The sequence below is a fragment of the Scatophagus argus genome, chromosome 8 (genome assembly GCF_020382885.2).
Source record: "Scatophagus argus isolate fScaArg1 chromosome 8, fScaArg1.pri, whole genome shotgun sequence".
Classification (NCBI taxonomy): domain Eukaryota; kingdom Metazoa; phylum Chordata; class Actinopteri; family Scatophagidae; genus Scatophagus; species Scatophagus argus.
The window spans coordinates 20,810,226-20,830,527 of NC_058500.1; the positions used below are offsets into that span (position 1 = coordinate 20,810,226).

At 40.8% G+C, this 20,302-nt stretch overlaps 1 protein-coding gene across 8 annotated transcripts; it reads right to left on the reverse strand.

Annotated features, from left to right (window-relative positions):
* Positions 1-3,885: 3,885 nt before the first annotated feature.
* On the reverse strand, positions 3,886-19,902 carry LOC124063694. 8 transcript variants are annotated; one of them, XM_046397603.1, is made up of 5 exons: positions 19,688-19,902; positions 19,492-19,546; positions 19,123-19,154; positions 17,880-18,028; positions 3,886-6,186 (listed from the first exon to the last, which is right to left on the reverse strand). In XM_046397603.1, exons 1-5 carry the CDS (start codon positions 19,704-19,706, stop codon positions 4,954-4,956), a joined length of 1,488 nt encoding a protein of 495 aa, XP_046253559.1. In that variant the 5' UTR covers positions 19,707-19,902; the 3' UTR covers positions 3,886-4,953. The 8 variants fall into 8 exon arrangements, with proteins under 8 accessions (XP_046253559.1, XP_046253562.1, XP_046253561.1 ...); XM_046397606.1 differs by lacking the exons at positions 17,880-18,028; positions 19,123-19,154; positions 19,492-19,546; positions 19,688-19,902 and adding exons at positions 7,249-7,280; positions 12,278-12,332; positions 12,473-14,563 and having other exon boundaries at positions 3,886-6,335; XM_046397605.1 differs by lacking the exons at positions 17,880-18,028; positions 19,123-19,154; positions 19,492-19,546; positions 19,688-19,902 and adding exons at positions 11,909-11,940; positions 12,278-12,332; positions 12,473-14,563 and having other exon boundaries at positions 3,886-6,335.
* Positions 19,903-20,302: the final 400 nt, after the last annotated feature.

Genomic DNA, 20,302 nt, shown 5'->3' on the forward strand with positions numbered 1-20,302 from the left:
CTTGTACAGACACCACTGCTCACCACAACAGTGCATTTTTTTGTTGCCACAATAGTATATGCAGAAGTATGTGTAATATGTACAGCCCCGCGTCTGAAACAGTTGCTGGAGCTTTTTGAGGCTTCTGTGACACAATGTTATCTTCTTTTTCATCATCTCCTCCTGCTGATTCCAGTTGATCCTGCTGATAGCTTGTACAAAGGTGTGTCTTTGACAAACTAGAGTTCTAGATCTGTTCCATTGTAAACCTATTGTAAGCTGCAACAGTTAGTTGATTAATCGGGAAAAAGACAATTATTTGACAAGTATTTTGATAACTGATTTATTGTTCCAGTCATTTCTCAGTGAAAGATGTCCAACATTTGCTGGTTTTAGTTTCTTGAAAATAGGAATTAATTGCTTTTCTTGATAGTTTATGATCGTAAATGAAGTCTTTGGGTTGTGGGTCAGTCCCGGGCTGTCTGACTGGCAACATGGCCCATTGGTTAACATTTCTGGATGGTCCTTGCCAGTGGTAGGTCAGTGCAGTGAACATAACACGTGAAGAGAATAACTAAGTTCATTACTCAAAAACTGTAAAATAAATAAATACATATTTAAAGACTTCTGTCTACTGTCTACTGTCAGTAGACAGTAAACAGACATGAGATTGTATGAAAAATGCAAACATGAAATTACAAGTATACCTTTGACTATGCACCTTGCTGCTGGAATATTTACATTGGCACAGAAAGTGTGAATGCATGAAATGACTTTAGTTTTTCTCATGGTCACATTGGTTTCTTTATCCCAGACGCAAGAAATCGGTCCTCCTGATTATACTGAACTTAACTACATCTGATGTCTGGGCTATGTGCTGTGACTGCCCATTGCTTTCAAATAGTTAAGATGTATGAAATGCACAGCATGAATTTCACCACAGGGATTAACAATGTAAAATCTCAAACACATCCTGTGGAGTTTTTGACCACTGTAGCACTATGGAGCAATGTTGTTTTAAAAGTCAGGGGTTTGTTTTGTTTGTATTGCATGGAATGTACATACACCCACATGAGCACTTAGCAATGCAGTACACATTCCTGCAGGTTCATGCTATTTCCTTGATCGCTTCCCAGCAATCATGTCAAGAAACATAGCAATTCATCAGCAAAGGGAAAGAGGAAGACTCCTATAGTATTAATATACATTATATTAGTAATTTAAATTTTTGTTATATATGCACATAAAAGAATTTGACACATCTGCTAAGCCTCAAGGATACACACAGTGCATCTTACAGAGAAACATTGAATGAATCAATATAACTTTTTGCTTACAAGAACTCAGCAGGATGCCTTCAACATTTAGCTTAAAGCTATATTAAACGACAACCCAAAGTAATGTCAGTTTGGGGAAAAGAAATAAGCAAAAGAAACACCATGTGTCATATTGTCCTTAAATTCTGTTTATTGTGACCCTGTTAGCAAACCACCGAGCAAAACTGACACTGATTTGGAATCAAATCTCTGGCATGACAAATGTCCAGTATTCACTCTTTTAGCTCTGTTGTCATTTTCACAAACTCAAGTGACTAAAAAACTAGTCTGGCAACATTTTTCATATTTCACATTGTCATTTGTTTCATTATTAATATAACGCAATATTTAACACAGCTGAAATCATTTTGAAAAGCTTTCAAAGTCTGAAGAGAGTTACAGTTTCTCAGGTTTTACATGATAAAACTAGGCATGAGGTCAGATTTATATAAGCACAGTCTGGTGTTGAATGACTACTTACATCAGAAAGCCTGTTTTAAAGTAAAAAATCTCTGCTCTCACACAATCAATCCAGTTGTTGTGGAAATTAGTTTCCATATACTCCTGTGAACAGACCACTGCCAAACTGGCCAGCTCCTTTTTTATCTTCCTCAATTTAAACATCATCAGACCGTGGGCGATCGGACACCTGTGGACACCTGATGGATCACAAGTATTTACTTATCACAGCTCCCTTGAAACTGTTCCTTGCCTGCTAAAAATAAATATCTCAGAGCTTCAGGAGTGAGTGATGGAAAATGGATATCAGGTCTTGATATGCACGCAAAGAATAGGGCAGAGGAGAGGGAAGGGGAGGGCCACGCTCACAATGCTTTGTGTTGTATGAGAAGGCCCCCCGGAGGTTGACTGCGTCTGGAAACAGTAGAAAAAACACCAGACCCTGTCTGTTTGAACTGCACGCTCAAATGAGGACGTAGCATAAATATTTCCACCAAGAGAAGCTGGAGAATGTTATCACATGTGGAGCCTACATACACACACATGTAGCACACCTGCATGCTTAAAAATTCATGGGTTTGCAATGTGGCATGCCTTTACACAGACACAAAATAAAAGGGATCCACTATATAAACAAAACGATATAAGGATGTTAGGTACAGTACCTGCTGTCAAAAATTTCCTGAAAATGACCGTTGTCTTGTATGTAGACAATTTCTGATGAATGACAGTGGTAGCTGCTGAGCTGACTGGAAAGCAGGATGGCATTTCCTGAGACGAGCCAGTTAAATGCTTTTACTGTAAAGCTGCAGCAGTGGGAAATGTTCGCTTTGCATTAGCAGTAACTTAATATTGCCTTTTTTTCTGAGAATGTCGCCACAGACACCCAATTTCTCATCTGTGAATATATTACTCTTTTCAGCATAATGTAAACACATAACAGGAAGGTCATAGTGAGCTGAACACAGCAGTTTCTAGAAGGGGGGACAAGGTCAGAGGAAAATCCCCTCTAAAGCTATCCTAGACTTCTCAGTAGCTAAATAATTATCTTTAATGCTTTTCAAGTTACAGAAGCTAATATACTATATTGCTAATGGGGGAATCATTGATGTTACACATCAAACTCTCTTAACAGGGGAGAACTACTGCTACACATATGTGTACAAATTGTATATAGTCTTTTGTGTGTCCAGATTTAACCATGTGGCGTAAAAAATAAACTTCTTTAAGTGATGTCACTTGAGTCAGCATGAGGCGGGGACTAATTTGAAAATGAAAAAAATCTTGGGTGTGGAATTAGACACCTAGCTTTTGGCAGTAAGGTTGCATTGTGGGTAATACCAGATCTGACAACAAAGAAGACAGCTGGGAGTATTCATACATTCGGCCTTTATTTTTACAAGGATGCCCAAGGACAGCACTTAACCCTCTTTTTGTTTCTGTTGAGTTTGAATGAAGTGTGTAATGAGTCAGCAAAGCTCATCTTAGTTCAGTCAAAGAAAAGAGAAACTTGAGCTCAGAAGTTGTGCTGCTGTAAAACAGGTGTTTTTTTTGTTTTTTTTTTGTTTGTTTTTTATATTTGGTGAGTTAGCATCTGAACTTCACCTAAGCAACACGGTATACAAATATCTTTGATATACTGTTATTTCTTAACATTTTTTTGAATGTTTTAAATTATCAGTCTGGACATGTTTTAAAGATTGCACTTAAAGCTGAACTCCATGTTAAGTGACAGGAACCAAGATCCATGCAAATTTGACTGAAGTCTATCATCAGGACAAAGAAAGACAACAACACTTCAACATTAAAATTCCTCAAGATTCAGAGTATCCCTTCAGTGATATGTGAGGCTGACGAACAAGACTAATGCCTAATGTCACCAACCTGGAAGGGAAAAAAAGATGCTCGGATACACTATATAAACAAAAGTATTCAGCTTCAGCATACCAAGACATTTTGGACAATGCTATGCTTCCAACTTTGTGGCAATAGTTTGGGGAAGGCCCTTTTCTACTCCAGCATGACTGTGCCCCAGTGCACAAAGCAAGATCCATAAACACATGACTGGGTGAGTTTGGTGTGGAAGAACATCACTGGTCTGCACAGAGCCCTGAACTCAGCCCCATCAGACACCTTTGGGATGAACTGGAACGGAGATTGTGAGGTAGCCCTTTTCGTTCAACATCAGTGCCTGACATCACAAATGCTCTACTGCATGAATGGGCAAAAAATCCCACAGAAACACTGTAATATCTTGTTTAAAGCCCTGGCAGAAGAGTGGAAGCTGTTATAGCTGCAAAGCTGTCTAGTATTTAGAATATGATGTCATTAAAATCCCTGTTGATGCTTTTGTCTATATAGTGTATGTCAGTCTGTATTTGTGCCACACAACCAATAGGGCATTCAGCTCTTCCACCAAGTTTCTACTGCATGTGTCTTTGTGGTCTGTGTGTGTATGCGTGTATGTGTGTACAGAGCTGGGCGTGGTCTTCAGGTCGGTTCACACCAACTCACCTGCACAGCTGAGCCCACTCTGCCAATCAACTTCACCTTCTTCCTGTTGTATTTAAAGGCCAGTTCATTCATATACTTTCTCCAGACTACACAGTCTGACTGTTTGGTACTCATGTCAGGCTTGTGCTTCAGGTCCAGTATTCTGTCCTTGTGTTCAGTTCCTCACTCAGTTCCAGACTCAGCTTTCCACCATCTGTCTTCAGGTCAGGATCATTTTGTCCTTCCTGAAAAATCTGTGTCACTCTGAGTGCTACTCCTTCTTTATTATTTTCAGAGACTCAAATATCCTCTCGGACTGCAACTTAGAATGTGTGTACAATAAATTGTTACTGCAGCTTTAACTAATGGCTCTGTGCGTGTGTGTGCGCTCTGCATTTTGGGTCCTACAAGAAGTTTAGCCATTGAGCTTAACAAGAGAGTGAGTTACTTCAGTTACTTCTTCACTTATAAAAGCAGCCTGACATAGCAGTGTAGAGGACTGCCTTAAAATCAAAAAAGTGCACAATAATTAATTCATACATCAGTTTTGACAGATTTGTACACATAAACTTGTGGCTTTGTCATTGGCTCAGCTGCAGTTTCTGTCACCTGTAACAAAATCGAAGGAACTCTTAAACATTGTTTAACTTAAGGTTACTTGAGGTTCAACTTAAAGACCCTCTAGAGACATGGTTTAACTTACTGTCTATTCCTCAGACAGATACCACAAATATACACATAGATATACATTACTGAGAAAAAACATGTCTACTGCTTTATCCAACCAAACAATATGGGTAAATGATAAAAACAATGCAGCTATATACGTGCACATCCATAAACACACAAACAATCTCCAAAATATGGAATATAAAAACATTCCAGCAGGAACTGTAGCTGCACACAGAGCCATGAACATCCCTGACAGCCCACTGTGGACACATGAGGATAGAAAAGCTCCCACAGCTGCCCCCATTGTCACCCCCACACTCCCCACCAGCCCATAGTGGTCTACTTCTCGGCCATGCTGCTCTGTCACAGCCACCGCTGCAGAAACAGATACTCCTGCTGCTCCTGCTACCCCCACCAGAGCTCCTACAGTGGGACCTGGACCCAGCACAGGCAGAGCCAACTTTATGACACCCAAAACTGCTGCACCAGAACCTGCAGCAGTAGCACAGATTTTACCTGCTCCGCCCCTTTGCCAAGATTCAAACAGTGACATTCCTACAGTAACTGTCCACAGCAGAGAAGTTAAAAGTCCAACAAAAATGGCCTCTGGTACAACACTGCTTGTGTCTGTGGATGTTGGTGGCTGTAAGGTAACAATCTGCTGCCCTGCAACTTCATATAAATCACATATGATCAACATCAATGGCACAGTTAGAGTGGTTAGTTTGATGGAATGTGATTTTTCAAGCTCTTTTAGAGCTAGAATCATAGGGGTTAAAATAACAAGAAGAATTAACCTCATTTTAGATATAAGTCCCATTATGAATAGGTAGAATACGACAGTTGGTGTAAAAAGCCACAAAGAATATGACTTATGAGAATGTAAGTTAAAGCTGACCTCAATGATTATTGTAAACAGACATACTACCACTACTGGAATAAAAAAACTCAGCAAAATACTGCCATTCATAGTAATGAATAAAAACCCTTCTAAAGTGAGGCCCAGAATGTACCCAGTTGCAGTGACACTCACGAGACTCACTGACCCAGCCATGCTCAGGGCCTTCCCCATTGCTGCTTCATCTTTTTGTTTAATTACCACTGAATATGTTGAAAATCCAATATAGATACCTGCAGCTAATGACAAGAGAGAGGATAGAAGACCAAACATCTCTGCAAATATGGATATGTGAAAGTTCACTGCATTATTAGTTTCCCACTGCAAAAATTCTTTTAGTTTCCTTTCCAAATAATATTCAGCAGTGATGTATTTTTCTAACTGGTCCATGAGCACCCTGTTGTCAGACAGAAGCTCCAGGGACTGAAGCACAACGACTGCTGTCCCTCCCAGCAGAAGACCTCCTGGAGCTCCTGACACCAGTCCAAAGCAAAAGATGGAAAGGACTGATGCCAAACCTGAAGACAGATGGATTCTCATTAGTCATGTGGAGGACTGAAAGGTCATGATCAGAGTCATTTATCCTGTATAGCACCGTCAGAGGTGTGCGCTCAGCTGATTTCTCAACTTTAAACTTGACTAAATGCAAAAATATCAATAAACTTAGTTAATCTGCTCACTCATGGTTTTGGATAGAAGTTACTAGGCCAACAAGTTTTCAGAAAAAAATGGTATGCAGAGTCTCTTTTCATGATCCTGTGATAAATACTACTCATTAAATGGTGTTTAAACAAACCACATAGTTTGAATGAAGTTTTGGCTGCATACACTGCACTCACTGCACAATATCAGTTTTGGCATGAATGAAACACATTGATGCCTTGTATATTTTAAGCAATCGGAAGGATTTTCATCCAATAAGTTCTGTCATGTTCAATATCGATACTTCATGACTCAACAAGGAACACTGTTTTCCTCATCATCTGTAGGCCTGGCAGCATTACATTTCTTTCAAAGCTCACTTGGTGGTGTAAAGTAAAGTGAAGTGAAAAGTGACATATTTCGTCGTTGGAGGGAACTCACTCCAATGAAATTTGTGCTCTGCATTTAACCCACCCAAGTGACGTGCACACCCGGGGCAGTGGGCGACCGCGTGCAGCGCCCGGGGAGCAGTGGGGGTTAGGTACCTTGCTCAAGGGTACCTCAGCCATGGACACCGGTACGGGGAATAGAACCAGCGATCCATATTTTTAGAATATGATGTTAGATATAAGGCAGACATCAGTGTTGAAACACTGTGCCTTAGAAGTTATAAATCATTGGAAATGTGTCACAGCCATTACCAAGCATCGTAACACCATGTTTAGGACAAGGACTTGAATTGCAATTTATTGTAATGCCAAAAAAAAAAAAAAAAAAAAAAAACCTTACCAGAGGTACCACAGGCAGGTGGTGTGATATTTCTGTAGCAAAAAAATAAAATATGTGTAAATTAAAAAGAAAATATGAATTCAGTAAATTCAAAGAAATGGAACTGCCTGCATATCATTCGGTTTCATTCAGCAGAATTAAAACTGTCAAAAACATCAGGTGGTTAGTGGAATAATAAAAGGTCAGTCTTGAGTTCACCTGTTGATCCTGCTGTTGTCCTCTGCAACAGGAGGCATCTCAAGGTTCAGCTCATCTGACAAACAAATTTAGGATACAGATGAAAGAGAGAAAGTTACTTTTATCAACCTCTCATATCATCATTAAGAAGATTAATCTACAAAAAAGTGTTATATCTATTTCTGACTTTTGTCCTGGTCATTTAGAGGAAGCTCACCAGTGTCAGATCGGTCCATTGATTGTGAAGCAGCTCAAAGATGAAAGAAGAAGTTAGTCTTCAACTCCTTTTCTTCTTCGACCTTCCCACCTTTAATTCCTTGGTGTGATGTGATTCAAATGTGGTCAGTAGAATGAGAGTCCCTCTCTCAGGTCTGTCTTTGACTCCTCTGATACAAACTGAAACAAGCTCAGCACTGTGGTATGTTCTGAATTAGCCTTGTGCAAAACTGGAACTTCAACCTTCTGTCAAAGGGAACACTCCTCACCTGTCAGTCAACGCCTCATGCTGCACTTTGCAGGTTCATATGTTTCAATTGCGTCCAAAGAAGAAGAATCAACTAACTTATTGAACTAAAGCAGCTCATTGAGGACAGTTACATCTTACTAAATATGCTACTTTAAACTATTTATAAAAGACCATCCTGGGTCTCATAACGTGTACCTGGGAAAGTAAAGACACACATTGGTGTTGACTATGCCAGGCAGCTTTACTTGTGATACAGCTTTCTAGAAAGTGTTTGTCTATTGCCAAAGTGAAGAATGTTGATGATCAGGTTCTGAGTCTGTGTATCAAGAACTGGGCTGGGTTAACTGCCAGTAATCAGCACCATCGGCTGTACTTCAGAGTGAACACAGCAGAGAGAAACTGTGATGGGTTCAGTTCAATTGAGGGCAAAAACAAAAAACACTTTGATGATAAACCAACACCATAAATTGTGGAGAACATCATTTGTTACCAACTGTATTGTAAAATATGAGAATCTTTTTGTATTGGTTTACACTCTGCTACAGTGACTGAGCTAAAGTATAGCAGAGCTTTGAGCCGTTCCTGTAACTTTAAGTCGTCATGTAGAAAAACACAGGACACATTTGGAGTTCTTTATTCTGAACAAAAACATTTGGGTTCAGTGAAAAATAACAAGATGGAGGCTTTAAATTAAAAAATTGGACAAAATTGTCTGCTGTGTAACCGGTTCTCCCCTCTATGCTCTGTAACCCTCACTGATATGCAGTATCTGGTCTGTTTTAAAGTGTGTCACCATTAATTCTTCATTGTTTTCATTACTAAAGCTGCACAGAAGCAGAAAAACACAAACAATGAACCCAAGTTCATCAAATAACAAGACTTTCAAACTGCATGCAAGTCCAGTTTTGTGTGCTGATAATGTGCCACTCCTTCCAATTCATTGTTGAATCAAAGCATATGTTATTGCTAGATAATTCATATCACACAGAATCTTCTGTCTGTGTAGCAGGTGTGTTGCGCATAGGTTTTTTAAGTGTTTATTGTCCATGTGGTCTAGATGTCAAAGCTCCTTCCTATAAAAAATCCACACTAACACGTTTTCATTTTAAAATGCAGAACTTTTGCTACATTTATGTGTATCATGCATCCATCCATTGTGTGCATCCTCACTACTCAGACGTATTCAAAGACCTACGACAGAGGCTCTCAAAAATGCAGCTGACGCTGTCTTAGTTTGAAAACTCCAGGACTGTGTATGTCTGGACAGGTGGAAATACAGAGTTTTGAAAGCAATCACATGGACGCTTATGTTTGCTTCCTGATTGGGCCGTATGAGTCAAAGTTTCCTCCTCTGATTTGTCACACCTCTACCATGTGACCCTTTCAGGAAGAAAACAAATAACAGCGCCTCCAGGAAGGAAAAGATCATGGTTTGGGTTAAGAAAGACCCTTTCACAACATTCGCCACGTGGCAGAAATGCTTTCTTGCAAAAAGGGCTCTCTGGAAGTAAGCCCTGAAGCCCAATTTCACCCGCGTGGGTTTGATTACCAGCTGTTCATTCATCATGGACAACAAGTTATTGGTGTCGCTAACCTTGGTGTCAAAACTAGCAGCTGTTGTGCACTTTCAGCGTTTTATAATGGTACTGCCACATCTGCAGGTGATATGTTATTATTCAATGTTAAGCAACATTTCCATTGTACAGTGTATGCCGATGATCATGTGATATATGTTTCTGGGCATGTTAGTATGAGCAGAAATTATTTATGAAACGGTGCTCAAATGCTTATCTGGACTGAGACTTTTCTTTTTCTTTTCTTTTTCTTTTTCTTTTTCTTTTTCTTTTTCTTTTCTTTTTCTTTCTTTCTTTCTTTTCTTCCACTTCATTATGAACAGGTGGACGAAGCTTGTTCTTAAACCATAACGCAAACAAAGTAGTGTGGTTAAGGAATAGCAGAAGGGAATTCAGAAAGGCTCCAACGGGAACTGTAGCTGCACACAGAGCCATGAACATACCTGACAGCCCACTGTGGACACATGAGGATAGAAAAGCTCCCACAGCTGCCCCCACTATCACCCCCACACTTCCCACCAGCCCATAGTGGTCTACTTCTCGGCCATGCTGCTCTGTCACAGCCACTGCTGCAGAAACAGATACTCCTGCTGCTCCTGCTACCCCCACCAGAACTCCTACAGTGGGACCTGGACCCAGCACAGGCAGAGCCTTTATGACACCCAAAACTGCTACACCAGAACCTGCAGCAGTAGCACAGATTTTACCTGCTCCGCCCCTTTGCCAAGATTCAAACAGTGACATTCCTACAGTAACTGTCCACAGCAGAGAAGTTAAAAGTCCAACAAAAATGGCCTCTGGTACAACACTGCTTGTGTCTGTGGATGTTGGTGGCTGTAAGGTAACAATCTGCTGCCCTGCAACTTCATATAAATCACATATGATCAACATCAATGGCACAGTTAGAGTGGTTGGTATGATGCGATATGATTTTTCAAGCTCTTTTAGAGCTAGAATCATAGGGGTTAAAATAAAAAAAAGAGTAAACCTTATTTTACAGAAACTACCAATAATAATTGTAAACAATGCAGCATATGATGTCAAAAAAGAAAAATTAACTGCAAACAAAATATGACTTGATTTAAATCTGGCCAGGGTTCTACACAGAAGAAGTAGAAATGAAATTACTGAAAAAAAAATCAACAGAGAAATATGCACATATAAAGTCATGGATAGAAAACTTTCTAAAGTGAGGCCCAGAATGTATCCAGTTGCAGTGACACCCACAAGACTCACTGACCCAGCCATGGTCAGGGCCTTCCCCATTGCTGCTTCACCTTTTTGTTTAATTACCAATGAATACATTGATAATCCAATGTAGATACCTGCGGCTAATGACAAGCTTGAGGAAAACACACCAAATATCACTGTAAATATGGATATGTAAATGTCATGTATTTGAATATTCCCTTCCCGTGTTAAACTTCTGTTCGCTTGTTTTTCCAAATAATAATCATCAGTGGTGTTTTTTTCTAACTGGTCCATGAGCACCCTGTTGTCAGACAGAAGCTCCAGGGACTGAAGCACAACGACTGCTGTCCCTCCCAGCAGAGAACCTCCTGGAGCTCCTGACACCAGTCCAAAGCAAAAGATGGAAAAGACTGATGCCAAACCTGAAGACAGATGGATTCTCATTAGTCACATGGAAGACTGAAAGGTCACGATCAGATGTACAAATGTACAAATCACAACAGTTGCAGGTACATCTGAGGTAGTGCTGTATGTGGTAGATTTAGGAGACAAAAGCATCTTAGTTAGTGGGAGCAAAAAGCAAAAGGTGGTGGCCAAATATTAACCACTGCACCCTACTGAAAGCAATACTATGATCCTTACCTGACCTGAATTAAACAACCACAAAAAAATTCATGATACCTGCTTGGTGGAAGTGGAAATAAAAGATGTTGTCAGGAGGCAAGGGAAAGTTTTTACTGCTGCTTTCAGTATCAACATTTTATGACTTGTTAAATATATTAAATACCACTGTTTCTCCTTAATGTTAAAAAAGGCATTGGTAAGGTAGCATTACATTGCCTTAAAAATAATTCACTGTTTTTAATTATTAGTGACCACATGTTAATTTTGGAAGACAATATTAGATATAAAGTCTGTTTTCTTAGTTTGCAAACCATTTAGCAAAAGACGTGTGTTTGTAATTGTGTCACAGGAATGACCATAACAAACCCTCTAGGTTTGTTGTGAATGCAGAAATGCCACACTGTTGCTCTCTTAAAAAATGTAAATTGCTATAAATTTGGCAAAGACTGTATATTGACTTGTTTGGTACTTGAAATAAGATATAGATTTATCTTAGGACATGAATTAATATATCATAGATAAAATATGAGACTTTGACTTTGAACATGAGACTTTGTAACCTGCTAAGTACCATATTATAACATTGTACCACATTATTTTATATACTGTAACACTAAATAAGACTTACGAGAGGTAACACAGGGAAGTTGTCTGATGACTCTGTAATACACAGTGGAATAATAATGTCAAGTCTGAAGTAATGTGTAAAAAAGCATGACGTCTTTACATGCAAAGAAACAGAGAACTGCCATCACCATCAATATTACGTTCAGTGCTATGAGGGGAAAATACACTATTCATTTGCCTGCTACTGTTACAGTCGTTCCTTTGTTACAGTAAAACATAAAACTATGGTTTAAAGAATTGGATGGATAACAGATATAACTATATCTGAGATGAAGGCAGGAACTGGAATATTGACTATTTTATTGTGTACTATATTTAAAATGAACACCAGGTGGTTAGTGGAATAATAAAAGGTCAGTCTTGAGTTCACCTGTTGATCCTGCTGTTGTCCTCTGCAACAGGAGGCATCTGAATGTTCAGCTCATCTGACAAACAAATTTAGGATACAGATGAAAGAGAGAAAGTTACATTTATCAACCTCTCATGTCATCATTAAGAGGATTAATCTACAAAAAAGTGTTACATCTATTTCTGACTTTGTCCTGGTCATTTAGAGGAAGCTCACCAGTGTCAGATCGGTCCATTGTTTGTGAAGCAGCTCAAAGATGAAAGAAGAAGTTAGTCTTCAACTCCTTTTCTTCTTCGACCTTCCCACCTTTAATTCCTTGGTGTGATGAGATTCAAATGTGGTCAGTAGAATGAGAGTCCCTCTCTCAGGTCTGTCTCTGACTCCTCTGATACAGACTGAAACAATCTCAGCACTGTGGCATGTTCTGAACTGACCTTATGCAAAACTGGAACTTCAACCTTCTGTTAAAGGAAACACTCCTCACCTGTCAGTCAACATCATCCAACGCCTCATGCTGCACTTTGCAGGTTTATATGTTTCAACTGTGCACAAAGAAGAAGAATCAACTAACTTATTGAACTAAAGCAGCTCATTGAGGACAGTTACATCTTACTAAATATGCTACTTTAAACTATTTATAAAAGACCATCCTGGGTCTCATAACGTGTACCTGGGAAAGTAAAGACACACATTGGTGTTGACTATGCCAGGCAGCTTTACTTGTGATACAGCTTTCTAGAAAGTGTTTGTCTATTGCCAAAGTGAAGAATGTTGATGATCAGGTTCTGAGTCTGTGTATCAAGAACTGGGCTGGGTTAACTGCCAGTAATCAGCACCATCGGCTGTACTTCAGAGTGAACACAGCAGAGAGAAACTGTGATGGGTTCAGTTCAATTGAGGGCAAAAACAAAAAACACTTTGATGATAAACCAACACCATAAATTGTGGAGAACATCATTTGTTACCAACTGTATTGTAAAATATGAGAATCTTTTTGTATTGGTTTACACTCTGCTACAGTGACTGAGCTAAAGTGTAGCAGAGCTTTGAGCCGTTCCTGTAACTTTAAGTCGTCATGTAGAAAAACAAGCACAGGACACATTTGGAGTTCTTTATTCTGAACAAAAACATTTTGGGTTCAGTGAAAAATAACAAGATGGAGGCTTTAAATTAAAAAGTTGGACAAAATTGTCTGCTGTGTAACCAGTTCTCCCCTCTATGCTCTGTAACCCTCACTGATATGCAGTATCTGGTCTGTTTTAAAGTGTGTCACCATTAATTCTTCATTGTTTTCATTACTAAAGCTGCACAGAAGCAGAAAAACACAAACAATGAACCCAAGTTCATCAAATAACAAGACTTTCAAACTGCATGCAAGTCCAGTTTTGTGTGCTGATAATGTGCCACTCCTTCCAATTCGTTGTTGAATCAAAGCATATGTTATTGCTAGATAATTCATATCACACAGAATCTTCTGTCTGTGTAGCAGGTGTGTTGCGCATAGGTTTTTTAAGTGTTTATTGTCCATGTGGTCTAGATGCCAAAGCTCCTTCCCATAAAAAATCCACACTAACACGTTTTCATTTTAAAATGCAGAACTTTTGCTACGTTTATGTGTATCATGCATCCTCACTACTCAGATGTATTCGAAGACCTACGACAGAGGCTTTCAAAAATGCAGCTGACGCCGTCTTAGTTTGAAAACTCCAGGACTGTGTATGTCTGGACAGGTGGAAATACAGAGTTTTGAAAGCAATCACATGGACGCTTATGTTTGCTTCCTGATTGGGCCGTATGAGTCAAAGTTTCCTCCTCTGATTTCTCACACCTTTACCATGTGACCCTTTCAGGAAGAAAACAAATAACAGCACCTCCAGGAAGGAAAAAATCATGGTTTGGGTTAAGAAAGACCCTTTCACAACATTCACCACGTGGCAGAAATGCTTTCTTGCAGAAAGGGCTCTCTGGAAGTAAGCCCTGAAGCCCAACTTCACCCACGTGGGTTTGATTACCAGCTGTTCAATCATCATGGATAACAAGTTATTGGTGTCGCTAACCTTGTTGTCAAAACTAGCAGCGGTTGTGCACTTCCTGTGTTTTAGAATGGTACTGCCACATCTGCAGGTGATATGTTATTATTCAATGTTATGCAACATTTCCATTGTACAGTGTATGCTGATGATCATCAGAATCAGAATCAGAATCAGAATCAGCTTTATTTGCCAAGTATGTGTGACCATACAAGGAATTTGACTCCGGATTTTTCTCTGTCCTGTGCACCATACAAAATACAAAAAAAGCAATAATAATAATAAAAAGAAGAATAAAATATTTACAAGAAAAAAAAAATATATATATATATATATACATGTAGTGCAAACAGTGGAATGAGGTAGTGCAAACAGTGTGATGGTTCACACAATGGCAGGTGGTTTATGGGGAGATCAGGGAGACAGCCTGGGGGAAGAAACTGTTTCTGTGTCTGGTGGTCTTGGCATACAGAGCTCTGTAACGCCTACCAGAGGGAAGCAGATCAAACAGTTTGTGTGCAGGGTGTGAGGGGTCTGCAGTGATGCTTCCTGCCCGTTTTTTGACCCTGGACTGGTATAAGTCCTGGATGGAGGGCAGGTCGGCCCCGATGATTTTTTCTGCAGACCTGATTGTCCGTTGCAGTCTGTTTCTGTCCTGTTTGGTGGCCGATCCAAACCAGACAGTGATGGAAGTGCAGAGAACAGACTGGACGATGGAGGTGTAGAAGATGGTCAGCAGCTCCTGAGGCAGGTTGAACTTTTTCAGCTGTCGCAGAAAATACAACCTCTGCTGGGCCTTTTTTCTGATTAGGTCTACGTGGGACTTCCACTTGAGATCCCGGGCGATTGTAGTTCCCAGGAACTTAAAGGAGTCCACAGTAGACACTGTGTTGTTGAGAATGGTAAGAGGAGGTACGGTGGGTGGGTTCTTCCTAAAGTCCACTGTCATCTCCACAGTCTTGAGCGGGTTAAGCTCCAGGTTGTTCTGACCACACCAGAGGACCAGCTGGTCTACTTCACGTCTGTAGGCAGCCTCATCACCATCCTTGATGAGGCCAACTACAGTTGTGTCGTCCGCAAACTTAAGTAGTTTTACGGACGGGTCCCCCGAGGAGCAGTCGTTAGTGTATAGGGAGAAGAGCAGCGGGGAAAGAACACACCCCTGGGGGGCGCCAGTACTGATGGTTCTGGTGCTGGAGGTGATGCTCCCCAGCCTCACCTGCTGCCTCCTGTCAGTGAGGAAGTTGTAGATCCACTGAGAGGTGGAGGTCGGCACTGTGAGCTGTGAGAGCTTCTGGCGGAGGATTTCTGGGATGATGGTGTTGAATGCAGAGCTGAAGTCCACAAACAGGATCCTGGCATATGTCCCTGGGGTGTCGAGGTGATGGAGGATGAAGTGCAGTCCCATGTTGACCACCGACCGGTTTGCCCGGTAGGCAAACTGCAGGGGGTCAAGCCGGGGGCCTGTGATGAACTTCAGGTGGTTCAGCACCAGCCTCTCAAAGGATTTCATGACCACAGACGTCAGGGCGACGGGTCTGTAGTCATTCAACCCCGTGATGGTGGGTTTTTTGGGGACTGGGATGATGGTGGAACGTTTGAAGCAGGAGGGTACTTCACACAGCTCCAGAGATCTGTTGAAGATCTGGGTGAAGATGGGTGCCAGCTGGTCAGCGCAGATTCTCAGGCAGGAGGGGGACACTCCGTCAGGTCCTGGAGCCTTCCTGGTCTTCTGCCTCTGGAAGAGCCGATGCACCTCCTCCACATTGACCTTCAGTGCTGGTAGGAGGTCTGAGTTGAGGGGGGAGGGTGAGGTGTCAGGTATGGCACAGAGGTTGAGTGTTGTGGATGGGGTGGGAGAAGGGTGTGAAAAGCGGCAGTAGAAGCTGTTCAGCTCCTCTGCCAGTCCTTTGTTACCCACAGGGTGGGGGGATGGGCTCCTGTAGTTGGTGATGTCTCTCAGGCCTTTCCACACTGAAGTAGGGTCGTTGGCTGAAAACCTGTTTTTCAGCTTCTCAGAGTAGCACCTCTTTGCAGCTCTGATCTCCCTCGTCAGTGTGTTCCTGGCCTGCTTGTACAGGGCCCTGTCCCCACTTCTGTGGGCCTCCTCCTTAGCCTGGCGCAGCTTCCTGAGTTTATTGGTGAACCATGGTTTGTTGTTGTTGTATGTGCAGAAGGTTTTGGTCTGCACACATGAGTCCTCACAAAAACTGATGTAGGATGTCACAGTGTCGGTCAGTTCATCCAGGTCTGTGGCTGCAGCCTCGAAGACACTCCAGTCAGTGCAGTCAAAGCAGGCCTGTAACTCATGTGATATATGTTTCTGGGCATGGTAGTATGAGCAGAAATTATTTATGAAACGGTGCTCAAACACTTATCTGGACTCGGTGTCTTGTTCTCTCAAACTTGTTCAATAGCCATAACATGAGCAAAGTAGTGGGGTTAAGGAATATAAGGACTAGATATAAGCATATCCCCAAATACACAAGCAGTCGTGATGTGGAACGTAAAATTAGCACTTTCAGAAAGGCTCCAGCAGGAACTGTAGCTGCACACAGAGCCATGAACATACCTGACAGCCCACTGTGGACACATGAGGATAGAAAAGCTCCCACAGCTGCCCCCATTGTCACCCCCACACTCCCCACCAGCCCATAGTGGTCTACTTCTCGGCCATGCTGCTCTGTCACAGCCACCGCTGCAGAAACAGATACTCCTGCTGCTCCTGCTACCCCCACCAGAGCTCCTACAGTGGGACCTGGACCCAGCACAGGCAGAGCCAACTTTATGACACCCAAAACTGCTGCACCAGAACCTGCAGCAGTAGCACAGATTTTACCTGCTCCGCCCCTTTGCCAAGATTCAAACAGTGACATTCCTACAGTAACTGTCCACAGCAGAGAAGTTAAAAGTCCAACAAAAATGGCCTCTGGTACAACACTGCTTGTGTCTGTGGATGTTGGTGGCTGTAAGGTAACAATCTGCTGCCCTGCAACTTTATATAAATCGTATATGATCAACATCAATGGCACAGTTAGAGTGGTTAGTTTGATGGAATGTGATTTTTCAAGCTCGTCTAGAGCTAGCATCATAGGGGTTAACATAACAAGAAGAATTAACCTCACTTTGGAGAAAAAACTCATCAGAAATGTAGTCAGTGCAGCAACTGATGTCAAAAAAAAAAGACCAACTGCAACCAAAATATAACTTGATTTGAACCTGTCCGGGGTGATACACAGAAGCAGTAGTAGTACTCCTGAAACAAAAATCCACAAAGAAATATACACATTTAAAGTCATGGATAGAAAACTTTCTAAAGTGAGGCCCAGAATGTATCCAGCTGCAATGACACCCACAAGACTCACTGACCCAGCCATGCTCAGGGCCTTCCCCATTGCTGCTTCACCTCTGTGTTTAATCACCAGTGCATACACTGATAATCCAATGCAGATACCTGCAGCTAATGACAAGGTTGAGGAAAACACACTAAATATCATTGCAAATATGGATATGTGAATGTCATGTATTTGAATATTCTCTTCCCATTTTAAGCTTTTTTTCGCTTGTTTTTCCAAATAATAATCATCAGTGATGTATTTTTCTAACTGGTCCATGAGCACCCTGTTGTCAGACAGAAGCTCCAGGGACTGAAGCACAACGACTGCTGTCCCTCCCAGCAGAAGACCTCCTGGAGCTCCTGACACCAGTCCAAAGCAAAAGATGGAAAGGACTGATGCCAAACCTGAAGACAGATGGATTCTCATTAGTCACGTGGAGGACTGAAAGGTCACGATCAGAGTCACCATCCATTCTGTGCAGTACCATTAGCAGTGTGGGAGTCACATGACTTTAGGTTTAATTTTTGACTTGGATGATCTCTTTATCCTCACCAAGTACAAGTTCGAGGTGGCTTCAGGTATGCTCAAACTGTATTAGAGAGGGTTGTTATTATGTTAATTATTATATATAATGTTATTGTGCCGCTGTTGATCAGACACGTTTCCAAGCAGAAATGCATGCAAGCGCACAACAGCAGCTACTTTGTGTGGCCGTTCACGTTGTGGGGCAAATATACAAATCACAACAGTTGCAGGTACATCTGAGGTAGTCCTGTATGTGGTAGATTTAGGAGACTAAAGCATCTTAGTTAGTGGGAGCAAAAAGCAAAAGGTGGTGGCCAAATATTAATCACTGCACCCTACTGAAAGCAAGACTATGATCCTTACCTGACTTGAATTAAACAACCATAAAAAAATTCATGATACCTGCTTGCTACAAGTGGAAATAAAAGATGTTGTCAGGAGGCAAGGGAAAGTTTTTACTGCTGCTTTCAGTATCAGCATTTTATGACTTGTTAAATATATTAAATACCACTGTTTCTCCTTAATGTTAAAAAAGGCATTAGTAAGGTAGCATTACATTGCCTTAAAAATAATTCACTGTTTTTAATTATTAGTGACCACATGTTAATTTTGGAAGACAATATTAGATATAAAGTCTGTTTTCTTAGTTTGCAAACCATTTAGCAAAAGACGTGTGTTTGTAATTGTGTCACAGGAATGACCATAACAAACCCTCTAGGTTTGTTGTGAATGCAGAAATGCCACACTGTTGCTCTCTTAAAAAATGTAAATTGCTATAAATGTGGCAAAGACTGTATATTGACTTGTTTGGTACTTGAAATAAGACACAGACTTATCTTAGGACCTGAATTAATATATCATAGATAAAATATGAGACTTTGACTTTGAACATGAGACTTTGTAACCTGCTAAGTACCATATTATAACATTGTACCACATTATTTTATATACTGTAACACTAAACAAGACTTACGAGAGGTAACACAGGGAAGTTGTCTGATGACTCTGTAATACACAGTGGAATAATAATGTCAAGTCTGAAATAATGTGTAAGAAAGCATGACGTCTTTACATGCAAAGAAACAGAGAACTGCCATTACCATCAATATTACGTTCAGTGCTATGAGGGGAAAATACACTATCCATTTGCCTGCTACTGTTACAGTCGTTCCTTTGTTACAGTAAAACATAAAACTATGGTTTAAAGAATTGGATGGATAACAGATATAACTATATCTGAGATGAAGTCAGGAACTGGAATATTGACTATTTTATTGTGTGTTATATTTAAAATGAACACCAGGTGGTTAGTGGAATAATAAAAGGTCAGTCTTGAGTTCACCTGTTGATCCTGCTGTTGTCCTCTGCAACAGGAGGCATCTGAATGTTCAGCTCATCTGACAAACAAATTTAGGATACAGATGAAAGAGAGAAAGTTACTTTTATCAACCTGTCATGTCATCATTAAGAGGATTAATCTACAAAAAAGTGTTATATCTATTTCTGACTTTTGTCCTGGTCATTTAGAGGATGCTCACCAGTGTCAGATGGGTCCATTGTTTGTGAAGCAGCTCAAAGACGAAAGAAGAAGTTAGTCTTCAACTCCTTTTCTTCTTCGACCTTCTCACCTTTAATTCCTTGGTGTGATGTGATTCAAATGTGGTCAGTAGAATGAGAGTCCCTCTCTCAGGTCTGTCTCTGACTCCTCTGATACAAACTGAAACAAGCTCAGCACTGTGGTATGTTCTGAATTAGCCTTATGCAAAACTGGAACTTCAACCTTCTGTCAAAGGGAACACTCCTCACCTGTCAGTCAACACCTCATGCTGCACTTTGCAGGTTCATATGTTTCAATTGTGCCCAAAGAAGAAGAATCAAGTAACTTATTGAACTAAAGCAGCTCATTGAGGACAGTTACATCTTACTAAATATGCTACTTTAAACTATTTATAAAAGACCATCCTGGGTCTCATAACGTGTACCTGGGAAAGTAAAGACACACATTGGATTTGACTATGCCAGGCAACTTTACTTGTGATACAGCATTCTAAAAAGTGTTTTTCTATTGCCAAAGTGAAGAATGTTGATGATCAGGTTCTGAGTCTGTGTATCAAGAACTGGGCTGGGTTAACTGCCAGTAATCAGCACCATCG